Source organism: Penicillium rubens (genome assembly GCF_028828025.1).
Source record: "Penicillium rubens strain IBT 27055 chromosome Unknown utg000002l_segment0_segment0, whole genome shotgun sequence".
In the NCBI taxonomy this organism is placed as follows: Eukaryota; Fungi; Ascomycota; class Eurotiomycetes; order Eurotiales; family Aspergillaceae; genus Penicillium; species Penicillium rubens.
In genome coordinates, this window is record NW_026890600.1 from 8,492,405 (window position 1) to 8,505,474 (window position 13,070).

At 50.5% G+C, this 13,070-nt stretch overlaps 6 protein-coding genes across 6 annotated transcripts; 3 read left to right on the forward strand and 3 right to left on the reverse strand.

The window, feature by feature from the left end:
• Positions 1 to 223: 223 nt before the first annotated feature.
• Positions 224 to 1,005, reverse strand: N7525_005641 (cytochrome b-c1 complex subunit 6 family protein; the record flags this gene model as incomplete). The annotated part of the gene is made up of 3 exons (XM_002564570.1): positions 224 to 288; positions 357 to 479; positions 684 to 1,005. 3 exons carry the CDS (start codon positions 1,003 to 1,005, stop codon positions 224 to 226), a joined length of 510 nt encoding a protein of 169 aa, XP_002564616.1.
• A 470-nt stretch (positions 1,006 to 1,475) lies between these two features.
• N7525_005642 (GRAM domain-containing protein) lies at positions 1,476 to 2,302 on the reverse strand (the record flags this gene model as incomplete). Its single annotated transcript, XM_002564569.1, has 3 exons — positions 1,476 to 1,985; positions 2,036 to 2,207; positions 2,292 to 2,302. 3 exons carry the CDS (start codon positions 2,300 to 2,302, stop codon positions 1,476 to 1,478), a joined length of 693 nt encoding a protein of 230 aa, XP_002564615.1.
• A 1,148-nt stretch (positions 2,303 to 3,450) lies between these two features.
• N7525_005643 (putative glycerol-3-phosphate acyltransferase Sct1) lies at positions 3,451 to 5,839 on the forward strand (the record flags this gene model as incomplete). The annotated part of the gene is made up of 4 exons (XM_002564568.1): positions 3,451 to 3,624; positions 3,684 to 4,278; positions 4,337 to 4,605; positions 4,655 to 5,839. The coding sequence occupies 4 exons, from the start codon at positions 3,451 to 3,453 to the stop codon at positions 5,837 to 5,839; spliced, it is 2,223 nt and encodes a 740-aa protein (XP_002564614.1).
• Positions 5,840 to 6,677: 838 nt separating this feature from the next.
• Positions 6,678 to 7,962, forward strand: N7525_005644 (undecaprenyl diphosphate synthase family protein; the record flags this gene model as incomplete). The annotated part of the gene is made up of 2 exons (XM_002564567.1): positions 6,678 to 6,902; positions 6,976 to 7,962. 2 exons carry the CDS (start codon positions 6,678 to 6,680, stop codon positions 7,960 to 7,962), a joined length of 1,212 nt encoding a protein of 403 aa, XP_002564613.1.
• Positions 7,963 to 8,526: 564 nt separating this feature from the next.
• On the forward strand, positions 8,527 to 10,492 carry lys9 (saccharopine dehydrogenase (NADP+, L-glutamate-forming); the record flags this gene model as incomplete). The annotated part of the gene is made up of 11 exons (XM_002564566.2): positions 8,527 to 8,578; positions 8,683 to 8,736; positions 8,799 to 8,980; positions 9,034 to 9,154; positions 9,205 to 9,277; positions 9,330 to 9,372; positions 9,432 to 9,445; positions 9,498 to 9,544; positions 9,600 to 9,703; positions 9,757 to 10,320; positions 10,384 to 10,492. 11 exons carry the CDS (start codon positions 8,527 to 8,529, stop codon positions 10,477 to 10,479), a joined length of 1,350 nt encoding a protein of 449 aa, XP_002564612.1. The 3' UTR covers positions 10,480 to 10,492.
• A 674-nt stretch (positions 10,493 to 11,166) lies between these two features.
• Positions 11,167 to 12,536, reverse strand: N7525_005646 (AHA1 family protein; the record flags this gene model as incomplete). The annotated part of the gene is made up of 4 exons (XM_061213467.1): positions 11,167 to 11,287; positions 11,390 to 12,045; positions 12,119 to 12,201; positions 12,314 to 12,536. 4 exons carry the CDS (start codon positions 12,534 to 12,536, stop codon positions 11,167 to 11,169), a joined length of 1,083 nt encoding a protein of 360 aa, XP_061070488.1.
• Between the last annotated feature and the right edge of the window lie 534 nt (positions 12,537 to 13,070).

Sequence of the window (13,070 nt, forward strand, 5' to 3'; positions counted from 1 at the left end):
TTCATGTTTCTGGATCGATCCTGCGTTCTCAATCCAAGGCGGCAAGCTACCAGGCTATCAATCCACCTTGGCAGCCATCATGAAAGTGGGATCGGTTTTTCTTCCGGCGTTTCGGTCCAAGGGATCCCCGTAGCGACGCAGTAGAGGTCGAAGGTTATTCGTGGGCCAAATCGATGCGAGGGTTGGATGGAACGCCGAAATCAAGACTCAATGGAAGAGTCGTTTACTTCAGCTCCCTCCAGAGCTTGGGGGCAGCGCAGGCGGTCACGCAGTGAGTGAGGTGGAAGACTGGGTTATGTTAGTCGCACAATCAGGACTCGATTGGAGCCAATTCCATCGGTGTCAATTGCACTTACACTCCTCGACGCAATCCTCCTTGGGGCCCTTGAAATCCTCATCCTCCTGCTGGCGGGTGACGCGCTCAACGCACTCATCGTAGTGGTGCTTGTAGGGAGCGCAGACGGCGGAGTGGGCGCACTCTGAGAAAGATAGTTAGTCTCCGATCGAGAAATCCGGTAAATTCGTATTTGCAATGCCATTGGCGATTTTATGACCCAGGCGGACCTTGACACAAAAGACCAATTGGTGCGAACAACAGCTCATGTTCAACGATTGCATGGCATAGGCGACAATGACACGCGAATAGAAAAGCAAAGGTCGGAAAAATCAGCACGGTCACTCACCCTCCTCAAGCTTGGGCTTGGGGTCCTCAGGCTCTTCCTCCTCCTCTTCTTCCTCTTCCTCCTCCTCGGCCTCAGCCTCCTCCTCCTCAGGAGCCTCCTCGGCAGACTCCTCGGCAGGCGCTTCCGCAGGTTGGGCCTCCTCAGCGGACTCAGACTCAGTGGACTCGGTCTCGGCGCTCTCGGTGGAGGTGGGCTCCTCCTTCTCGGCGGGCTCTTCCTGAGTAGTAGTCTCGGTCTCGGTGTCTTGAGCGGGAGCCTCAGCCTGGGCCTCGGTGAACCCGAAGGAGGAGAAGGCGTCAGAGACAAGTTCGTAGAGACCCATTGCGACAGAGATCAATTGAAAGATGACCGGAGGTCTTGTGTGGGGGGAAAGCGGAAGGGGGTGTGGTAATTGAGGGAGGTTGTTGGTTTTGCCCAAGAGCTGCTTCTTTCGGACTGGAAAATCGGAAAGGCCCGGCCGCTGAGAGACGCCAATTATGCCGCACGTGATTGGCCAGTGGCCTCCAACACCATTTGGGGTTTAACAAGTGCAGTTTATGGGGAAGTTATTACTGGAGTAGTTTCTGCTACATCTAAGGATTTCAGAGATATGGGATACTTCTACTATGGTTCGCTGAGAATAAACGTTGTCGAGCATATCAACTCGTATCTCCATTTCTAAGTGCGTGAGCACCGCTTTCGTATCGCTAATTGCTAATTTGATGGGGACATAATGTACATGAGATAGATAATAAAAGTAAGGCCAGTTCAAATATTTGATAGAATGGCACGTAGAAATAGAGGCCAGAAAGATTAGGTGGCCCGTCGCAGCCTCTCCTCCAGCTCATGGGCTACACTCTGTGACTGAACCTCCTCGTAACAAGGAGGCGGCTCCGCGGGTTCGACACCGGTGTCAGATGCTCGACTGCTTTGCGACTCTTCTGGTGTCTGGCTGGGTCTAGCATCTTGGCTAGCATCAGGCGGAGCTTCATATGCAGGCAACTCTTCCAAATGAACAGCTGAGAGATCCACGTTTTGTTGCCCCCGAGTGCCTTGACTTGTGTTCTCAACAGCCTGCTCGAGTCGCTCCTTAATCCGCTCGAAGTTGGTGTGGAAATCAAAAGCTCCACCCTCCTTGAATGTCACTTTCAACTGAACTGCAGGTAGGGACGGTGAAATGCCACCTCCGGATACTGGTTGCACCAGAGCTGTCCATACATTAGGTCCAAAGAATGGCGCAGATACATGGGAGTCATGGACATTCAAGAGAGGGGACGAGAAGGACTGGAAGTCATTGCTTCTGGATGCGGGAAGGTAGACAACCTGGCGAGTGTTAGAACGGTGTAAAGGCATTGGTATGGCCGAATACTGACTCTTTGGTTGGTCAGGTGGATGCAGCCGGCACTGCTCTGGATTGAAAGTTTTTCTGGGCCTTTGTATCCGGAGGGCGGAGTCAAAGAGACACTAGTGCGAGGAGGGGAGGAGTAGATCAAACGTTCGTTGGGAAGACGGACGAAGCCATCTTGGTCATCAAGCATTACCCAACTAGGCAGTCAGTATAGATGCTTCGATAATGTCATATTGGCCGGGTCCTGGCCGGTCCGAACAGTCATGGAAGCAGAGGCATACTTGAGAGACATATTGTGAGATCATTCCAGGCGCATGTGATACTTTCTTTTATCAGCCCAGCCCCAAAGGAAAATGGTCAGGTTGGATATCGGCTTCGAAGATAAAAGGTGGTGTGTGTGTGTGTGGATATTGGGGTGTGGACAGGGCTGGGAGGGACCAAAGCAAGCCCTGTATATTTTCCCAAGAGACAATATCAAAAAGCCACTGTGTCGAAGGATTTTCAAGTGAAGTGCAGACTTGCAATATCAAGAGGGAAAGTTGAAGTGGAAAGGCGGGGCAGGCGGGGAGACCTGCAAGGGAAACTTCTACACAATATTCTGTTGTACGGTGTAGAAACTGAGCGCTTTCTTTTTTCTAAAAGATACTTTATATGTATGGATCATTCTGATATTAATTTCAGTATACTATGTAGTTACCTACCTAGGTATATGTATATAGAACACATTGTCTCCACCATGTTAAGCTTAATGTTTTACGCACTTCTATGCACTTGGCTATAGCTCCTAGGCCGATCCCATGGGAAAAAAATGACCTAGAATAGCCGCATGACGCTTTGATGCGATCCCAGCACTCTGCATATACGAGTTGGGATATTTGATTGGAAAGTTGGAAAGTTGGAAGTTGATCTCATATTAGGATCTTATGCTGTCATGCAAATGTTGCAATATAATCTGGCCTGTGCTCACTCTGGAAGGGTTATATCAGAGCTTTTATAAGTGTGACAGATCACATTATTAGCTTATGTAGCATGTAACAGTTGCAAGTAGATAGGAAGAAATAAGAGATATATACATAAGTACATAAGTCAAGTTCAATATGTTCCAACTTGTTCTAGCAATGTCACGTTCTAGAAGCGTCCGAGTCAAAGCGCGCTAACACTCAAACCTTCCACATGCGAACTTCCACTTCCCCTCTTCTTATGTTCCTCCCTTGATCTCATGTTCTGACTCTCTATCAATTATATTGGATAGTCTGTGGTGATCTGAGGCTCGAAACAGCCAAGTATGTGGATCCCAAGCTCTTCCGGCTAACTAGGTACTCACGTTTATCTTTTCTCCAGGGACTTCATGTCGAGATCATAAGCCTTCCACGACCCTTTTTACGACCCCTCCAGCCTACTTTCCCTCCCGGAAATTGCCCATTGGGCTTCTACGGCACAATGGGAGAAAAAGGCCAGTACATCCCACCCCTCGTTGGGTGGATGTATGATTTGGTCCTTTGGACATTCTCCGTGCTCATCGACCTCTTCTTCCGCGAAGTTCACCCTCGAGGTTCATGGAAAATCCCCCGCCGCGGTCCCATCATTCTGGTGGCTGCTCCCCATGCGAACCAGGTATGCCGCCCGCTTCCGGTCCAACACACACAACATGCTAATGATGGATGTTCGCCCAGTTCGTCGATTCCTTGGTATTGATGCGCGTCATCCGCAGCGAAGCGCAACGTCGGATCTCATGGCTTATTGCGGACAAGTCTTTCAAACGCAAGTTCATCGGATTCCTGGCGAGATCAGTTGGGACACTGCCCGTGGCACGTGCTATGGACAACTTGAAACCCGGTACCGGCACCATCTATCTTCCTGACCCGATCAACCAGCCAACCCTGCTGCGAGGTGTGGGAACCAACTTTGAGGGAAAGGGTTTCGAAAGGGACGGAACCATTGCCCTGCCCACCATCAACGGAACGTCGCACAGTACCGCGATCGCCGAGATCAAGGGACCGGAAGAATTAGTGCTCAAGAAGGCTTTCAAGCACAGGGATGCGCTAGCCCAGCTTACTGGACGGCAAGACATTGACCGTGATGGAAATTTCACTGGAGATGCATCCGCGCAGGATCCGGATTTCAAGGGCACCAAATTCAAGGTTGCTCCGCATGTGGATCAGACCGCAGTCTATGAGGCAGTATTCAAAAGACTAGGCACAGGTGGCTGTGTGGGTATCTTCCCGGAAGGTGGAAGCCATGATCGCACCACACTGCTTCCCCTGAAAGGTAAGCTCCTTGTGTTTAAGAGGCTCGAGAGATTTACAGACTTACTGATATGATACAGCTGGTGTCGCCCTGATGGCTCTAGGCACCCTGGCTGAGAACCCGGACTGTGGTTTGAAAATCGTGCCCTGCGGCATGAACTATTTCCATGCCCACAAGTTCCGCTCCAGGGCCGTTATCGAGTTTGGTACTCCAATTGATATCCCCCCGGAATTAGTGGAGCAGTTCAAGCAAGGTGAACGACGGGAGTCTGTCGGTGCTTTACTGGATATCATCTACGGAAGTCTCGTGTCGGTCACTGTCACTAGTCCCGATTATGAAACTCTTATGGTAAGTCTCTCCCCGTTTCGGGATATATGCTTCCGCTAACAATTCAAAGGTCATCCAAGCTGCCCGTCGTCTGTACAACACGAAAGGCAAAAATCTTCCTCTTCCTATGGTTGTGGAGCTGAATCGCCGTCTCGTGAAAGGGTACGCCCACTTCAAGGACGATCCCCGGATCGTTGAACTGCGCAAGTCTATTGTAGGATATAACAAACAGCTTCGTCTTCTTGGAATCCGGGATCACCAAGTGGCCTACGCCAAGTTCTCCATCTTGCAGGTGGTGGCCACGTTGATCTACCGCTTAGGCAAACTAGCACTCTTGACAATCGGGACGCTTCCCGGTCTCCTGCTCTTTACCCCCGTTTTCATTGCGACCAAGTACCTCTCCGCAAAGAAGTCCAAGGAAGCACTGGCTGCTTCTACGGTGAAACTTCAAGGCCGAGATGTCATGGCAACCTGGAAGCTTCTTATTGCCCTTGCATTTGCTCCAGCACTTTATGCCTTTTACACTGCTTCCCTCACTTATTGGACGTACTGGAACCGAGTCAATGGAATGGTTCCAGATTGGGTACCACTTTGGTTGGTAGTTATTGCCGGTATGGTGCTCTTCCCCACAATCACGTTTGCGGCTCTTCGGATCGGCGAAGTAGGCATGGACATCATCAAGTCACTTCGCCCGCTTGTTCTGTCTCTGAACCCATCATCGGCCAACACGCTGGTGAAACTTCGAGAAAGACGCGCTGCACTGGCTCAGCAAGTGACAGACGCCATTAATACCATGGGACCTGAGCTATTCCCCGACTTTGACGCCGCTCGGGTTGTCACAGATCCATTCCGAGAAGCGAGCAATGCCGATACCAAGGCCGAACATGGACTGCCGGAGATCAGAAGAACCAGCGTATCGGACCATGGCGAGAAAATGCCCTCCTCAGAGCCCTTGCCCCGCAACGAGTCCTTCCACAACTTGGCCAACATTGGTTTCTTCTCCACACGACCTCCTAGTCGTGACCGTAGCCGCAGCAGATCTGCTAGTGCCCGATCCGGGTCTCGGCACGGACTGAAGCCGCTCAGCGCTCTCACCCACAAAGACCCGCTTGAGGACGTCAGTTCACGGATCCGTGATGCCATGAGGGAGCGCGGAGAGCGTCGTCGACGTCGCAGCGAAGATGGAAGCTGGGATATGGCCAGCTCAGGCCCTGGAACTCCATCCAGCACCGAGGAGTCCCGAAAAGATCTTTGAGATGTCTACTGCATTGGTCATTTAACTCTTTATCATCCCGACCATCAACCACGGTGTTCGGCGCGAAGCTGTGTACGTATTTGCTCTTATATAGCCATTCAAGATATCCTCTCTGTTTTTTTTTTTTTTTTTTTTTATGATTATGAACGTCATCAAACAATCCATGGACCTGGCAACTAACTATTGTTGAAATCTACATGATACACGTAGTTACTACAATCTTTACTAGTACATATAGTAACTAGATACATGTAAGTTTTATAATTCCCCCAGAGATCAGCCAGGTAACAGCAGGGGCTCCTTCTATACGAGATACGTTGCCTGTTTCCCTATACATATATTGTAGAAAGGTCCGCTTCTATTTTCCGCCCTGTATTACTGTGGAGTGATAGGGCTGATCATTTTCTAAGGCGGATATTATTCCCATTCCTGTACTTCTATATCATCTCCAAGGTTAACCAATTATTATTGAAGTTGGCTATTGCCCGGGGCCTAATCTTGGCTGATGATTCCCGAGGTCATTTTTGCCTCGCCACACAGACGTTAACAGCAGGGGGCAAAAAAACAGAAAAAGAAAAAGAAAAAGCCCCCTTAGAATCTAAAATTGCACATGAAAATAGTGCAGCCTAGGCTATTTCGTTGCATCGCCTCAATGTTCTGCTAAAAATTGTCACCGTCATCATAACTGACCACGTCGCGTTTTGTACTACAAAACCGAATCCGGCCAGCCGCTAACCGTGCACCTTTTATCTTCTACCCCGTATCCCAGTCTCTATACCCCAACTCCTCAATTTTTCTGCGGAGTTTAAGGGGATTATAGCTTTTTCACATATTCATCATGCCTGGTTCACTGCATATGTCACGCCTCCGGAACTGGTTCCTCGCCTCTCCGCCTGCCGAGTACGCCATCACGGGCCTTAAGGAATTGCTGATCGGCGCACTCAAACAGGGCCCTGTCCCCCAGCATGTGGCTTTTGTCATGGATGGAAACAGGCGCTTTGCCCGATCACATGGAATTGAGACAGTGGAGGGACATAATCTGGGGTTTGAAGCTCTTGCAAGAGTGAGTGCTACACTTTGGCAGCTCCGCGTTACACCGCAGCACCCGTTTTGTGGCCGATGCTAACGACTGATAGATCCTCGAAGTCTGCTACAAGAGTGGAGTGAAGGTAGTCACAATCTACGCGTTCAGCATTGAGAACTTCAAACGCTCAAAATTCGAGGTGGATGCGCTTATGGAAATGGCCAAGGTGAAGCTGTCGCAGATGGCTCAACACGGAGACCTGCTCGATCGATACGGAGCAAAGGTTCGTGTCCTGGGCCGTCTTGACATGCTCAAACCCGACGTTTTGGAGGCTGTCAACAAGGCCGTCGACATGACCAGCCGCAACGGAGACCGCGTCCTAAACATCTGCTTCCCCTATACCTCCCGCGACGAGATCACCTCCGCTATCCGCGACACGGTCGAGGACTATACTACGCCGATTCAACAGGGTCGCACCGCGGCTGCCGCTTCCCGCTTCTCGGAATCCCATATCGCACATAATATCCGCGCCCAGACGCTCGGCTCGACTACGCATGAGGCCCACAGTGATTCTGAGTCTACGTCCGGCTCTTCGGGACAGGATGATGACACATTCCCTCGGCACGACTACTCCGACCGAGTCTACGGATCGATGTCTTCCTGCTCGTCTTCCACAACCCTTCACCTCGGAAACCAGCAAGACCCCAAGGGCGGCTCACCACCGAGACCCGCGGCTGAGGCAGATAGCCCAGTCTATATCTCCCCCGAAACGATCTCTCGCCAGACTCTAAATGACCACATGTTGACCAAGGGTACCCCGCCCCTGGATATCCTGATCCGCACTTCGGGCGTCGAACGTCTGAGCGACTTCATGCTCTGGCAGACTCACGAGAACACTGAGATTGTGTTCCTCAATGTCATGTGGCCAGAGTTCGACTTGTGGCATTTCTTGCCCGTGATGCTCGGATGGCAGAGGCGGATTTCCAAGTCCCGGCAGGACCCCAATGCAGAGGGGAACTTTGCCGGCGACGCAAAATTGAGTGAGGAAGGCTCAGACGCGATGCTGTGGAGTCAAGGCGGAAAGGTCAAAGACATATAGTAAATTGCCTATTATATACCCTGCGTCTACTGTTTTTTGTTCAGCTTCAGCATCACTGGCGTCTTGCTTTCTGCGGAGTTTCTGTTGGGTACGCCTGACTTGATATCAGCATATATCTATGCATCGCCGTACACTACATCGGTCCTAGGTAAATAAAATATCATCTACTTCCTAATCCTCCACTCTCTATCCGTCAGATCCATGCATGGAGGTCCGCGTTTGATGTACAAGAATAGGCGCCTGTTTTGCTTCTTCAGCTTTTGTCTTTCATGTAAATCATGGATTATGTTTGTTATCCGTCTCTCTCCCTGTCTTCCTTGCTTACATATTTACTATAGATCATAATACAAGGATGTCCTTCCCAACAACCATCTCCCTTCTCAGTATGAAAACAGTTAGCTACAAACAGCAGGCGGTGGGAAGTGACATTTTGATGCCCACCCCGCGCCGATACCGGTTCACGTGACATTGAGTCACTTGCCGTATACCGGTCCCACAGTGAAGGACTGCGATGTTCTCCAGTTGAACTACCCCAACATCATCTATCATACCAATTAATTCAAAATGGTCAAGCAAATTGCCGGTTCCAAGGCCCTCCTTTTGGGTTCAGGCTTCGGTACGCCTCCCAATCTCTCCAGATCTCTCAGACCTAAATGCGTCATGCCCCGCATCGAGCTTCTAGAGTCATACATACATTTGCTAATTTCTGATCTCCGGTAGTCACCAAGCCCACTGTTGAGGTCCTCAGCAAGGCTGATGTCGAGGTCACTGTCGGTATGTCCAATTGAATTTATCCGGAGTCCCATTACATTGAGTATCGCTGACTGCTGTAACAGCCTGCCGTACCCTTGAGAGTGCCCAGGCCCTGGCCTCTGGCTTCAAGAACGCCAAGGCTATCTCCCTCGATGTCAACGACGATGCCGCCCTCGACGCTGCCCTGAACCAAGCCGACGTTGTGATCTCGCTCATCCCATACACTTTCCACGCTACCGTCATCAAGTCTGCTATCCGTACCAAGGTACTTATGGTTTCTATAGAGGAAGCAGGCACTTGACTAATTCGCAACAATAGACAAATGTGGTCACGACCTCCTACGTTTCCCCTGCGATGATGGAGTTGGATGAGCAGTGCCGCGAGGCTGGTATCACAGTCATGAACGAGATCGGTCTCGACCCTGGTCTCGATCACCTCTGTAAGTTTCTATGCTATGCGTTAAAACAGACCGACGCTTATCAGGAATAGACGCTGTCAAGACCATTCACGAGGTCCACGCTGCTGGCGGCAAGGTTACCGGATTTGTTTCCTTCTGTGGAGGGTTCGTGCAATCGTTTCCATGTTCTATAGGGGGTATAGCTAACAAGCAACAGCTTGCCCGCCCCCGAATGCTCCAACAACCCCTTGGGATACAAGGTTAGCGAAGACCCAATTTTCACCGATTTGATAAATAACTGACAAATGGCTGTTACTAGTTCTCGTGGTCTAGGTTAGAAGTCCAATGCTGAGGTTTTGCTTGAACAAATGACTAACTAGCTCAGCCGCGGTGTGCTTCTTGCCCTCCGTAACGCTGCCAAGATCTACCAAGGTACATTCTTTATCTACATTTAACAGGAGCCAAAGAGTGCTAACGCAGAATACAGATGGTAAGATCGTGTCCATCGACGGACCTGATCTGATGGCTACCGCTAAGCCCTTCTTCATCTACCCCGGGTTCGCCTTCGTCGGCTACCCTAACCGTGATTCTGTATGACATTTACGCATTCAAAGACTTCGATTTCAGTCAACTAATCTTCCCAGACTCCCTTCCGCGAGCGCTACGGTATCCCCGAGGCCCAGACCGTTATTCGCGGCACCCTTCGCTACCAGGGATTCCCCGAGATGATCAAGGTCCTGGTCGACATTGGTTTCCTCAACGACGCTCCTAACAGCGTTTTCGACAAGGCCACTTCATGGAAGGAGGCCACCAAGCAGGTTCTCGGCGCGACCTCGTCCGACGAGAAGGATCTGCACTGGGCCATCGCATCCAAGACCAAGTTCCCTAACAACGACGAGCGTGATCGTCTCCTCTCCGGTCTCCGCTGGATCGGTCTCTTCTCCGACGAGCAGATCATCCCCCGCGGAAACGCCCTCGACACCCTCTGCGCTACCCTCGAGCAGAAGATGCAGTACGGTCCTGGCGAGCGTGACCTTGTTATGCTCCAGCACAAGTTCGAGATCGAGAACAAGGACGGCTCCAAGGAGACCCGTACCTCCACCCTGTGCGAGTACGGTAACGAGGTCAGCTCGGCTATGGCCCGCACCGTTGGTATTCCTTGCGGTGTTGCTGTTAAGCAGGTTCTCGACGGTACTATCAGCAAGACTGTATGTTTATCCAAATCCCCTTGTTCTCTTTACTCTCGAGGTCCTATACTAACTTGGTTATAGGGTGTTATCGCTCCCGTCACTTGGGACATCTGTGCTCCTCTTATCAAGACTCTGAAGGAGGACTACGGCATGGAGCTCATCGAGCGCACTCTGTAAGGGTGTAGTCGGATTTAAAATTAAATATAGTTCCGACTAGTAAAAAAGATAGGAATGACATAGACAATGAATGAAATGATAGTGTGCATTGCTATTCTATCCAACCCAACCAATGGGATGTATATGCGTTTATGTAGACCAACCTCATCAGGAGAAATATACACTGTTCAAGGAAAGATGTGTCAAGAAGTGAGACGGAGAATGCCTTCGCTCTCTTGGCGGACTTCTTTGGAAGGCAGAACGCCGGGCTCCGTCTATCTCGGTATCAGGGTTCGTGGAAAGATGTTCTCGGAGCGTTCTTCATGAAGAGACCCATCAATAGCAGGACTCAATCCCAGAGTCGGCCATCCAAGAACCTCCAGTGCTCAACGGCCTGAGGCTACCATGAGGGCATAGCCCGACAAGAGAAGAGTAACCGTCATACCATCTATCAAAAGAGCCCAAGTAGATCAAAACATAACTTATCTTTCATTATCGTAGACATAACACCACTCCTCTTATCATAGCATCATTGTGCCCCAACCCAACACAACTGCAAGCGGGACACGGAAAAAAGAAAAGAGACATGAAATTGGAAAAGAAAGCAGTATAATCTAGTTGCTTGCGCTTTTTGCAATCTTTATCGGTGGCCAATTCATGGAGAAAAAGAGGAAAGAAGTCTTCGGACGAATGCATTGTTTGTGTCTTTCATGCCACCGGTAAGAGACGTAGTCGATCAGAGAATACTGCCAAACCTACACCGAAGAGAAGAACGAGGATGATTAGTAACTGATTCCAGTACTGCGAGGTCTTTGTGGAACGCTGAGATCTGTAGACAGAAGCCAGATTGGCAAAATAGTCCAGGAGAGAGGAAAGGTGTATGTAGAAAAGAACAAGTGAAGAAAAGGGAGGGAAAGGAGAAACGACATACCCGAAAGTCTGCTTAATGCTGCGGACATAGTACATGTCCCAGTTCTGCTTGGTGACATCCTCCTGGCCAACCGGAACACCAGACCAAGAAACGCGCATCTGGGTAACACCGTCGATATCATTCTGATCGAAGTTGATCTCCTGCGTACTGAAGTGACCCTCGGGCCACTGGGCAAGACGCCATTTCTGAACAATCTGCTTGGGCTCATCGAGGGTGACGAACTCGCCAGTCACGTTTCCGTCGAAGATAGCGAACTTGCCGCCGACCTTGGCGCCCTCGAACTGGCGCGGCGCGCCGCGCGTGAATGCCGTGATGCGCTGCGGGTCCGTGAAGGTGTTGTAGAGCTCGCCGGCTGTGGTGCGGAACTCGTCCGAGGCAGTCACGGTGGTTGTGTTAACGGCGACCTTACCGGTCTTCGAGGTGGTGGTGGCCTGCGCGGCCGAGGTATCGGACTTGGTTTGCGGGTGGACGGGGGCCTTGGGGAAGCCGCTGGATGGGTTGACGCCCGGGGCGTGCTGGAGGTCCTTGCCGTGCTCGGAGATCAGGGCAGGGGTGAGGCCGGACAGGGCCTTGCGGAGTTCGGCAACGAGCTTTGTGCGCACCAGTTCCTTTACGGGCTGCTTGGAGTTTGAGTCGGCGTGGTTTTCAATCTCGAACTGTAGGTGGGGTTTTTACGTGGTTAGTATTACAGATCACCTTGGCGAAGGGGAATGGGTCAAGTGAACATACGACGTACTCATCTTCCTCGGTGTCGTGGGCTACCTCGGGAATGTTGATGGAGCCGCTGACATCCTCGTCGTCCTTGGTCTTACCTATGGAAGCGTCTCAGCTGCCAGGTCCACAAAAGACAAAAGAAAGAAGGAAAAAGAAAAGGCAAAAAAAACGAGCAATTGAAATAAACTGAATTGATATTGGACTACAAACCTGAGTATTCTAGCGAGACCTTGACATCGAACAGAGTGATGACCTTGCCCTTGCGCTGGCTGACATCTACGTCGCCATCCATGGACAATAGCTTGCTTACTTTGGCGGACACGCCCCCTTCCTCGACACTGAGGTCGACTAGGTTCTTCTGCAAGTACTCCTTGGCCCAGCCAGAAGCATCCTTGTTGACCCAGTGCCAGTTGTTGGGGTTGTGAAGGACCATGATGAATGTTGACTAGTGAAATGAAAGAAAACTCTGATTTGAGGTTGGAAAGTGGGTTTCCTGTTTAAAAAAAGAAATCTTTTGGAGAAGAAAAAAAGTTGCTAAAAGTTCTGTTGGAAATTCCTGTTAGTCACGATCTTTCTTCTCGAGGATGAAAATTGCAGGAAGGAAAAGGCCAATGTCAGGTCTCGGGGCGTAATTCCCGGACTTGTTAAGCGTTGTCCGCAAGTAGATGGAGAATCATCTCTCAGACTGGTGCCAGCTGAAGTCTCTTCATGTGAGGCCAATTGAGTGCAAGAGGGGCAGGTTGAAACCACCCTCTCATTGCACTCAAGGGGGAATGTAGTAAAAGCAAAAGAGGCAATTGGAACTTACAGTTGCGATCGAGTTCAGAACATCAAGAACAAGGACTGAGGAGAAATGAAAGAAAGGAGAGTCGAGGGGAAAGACAGCTATTTGAAGGCGGACGGAAGACTCTAGAAGGTGCACGTGACTGTGGATAGCGCTAGCGATTTCTCAGATATCGCCTGGGCA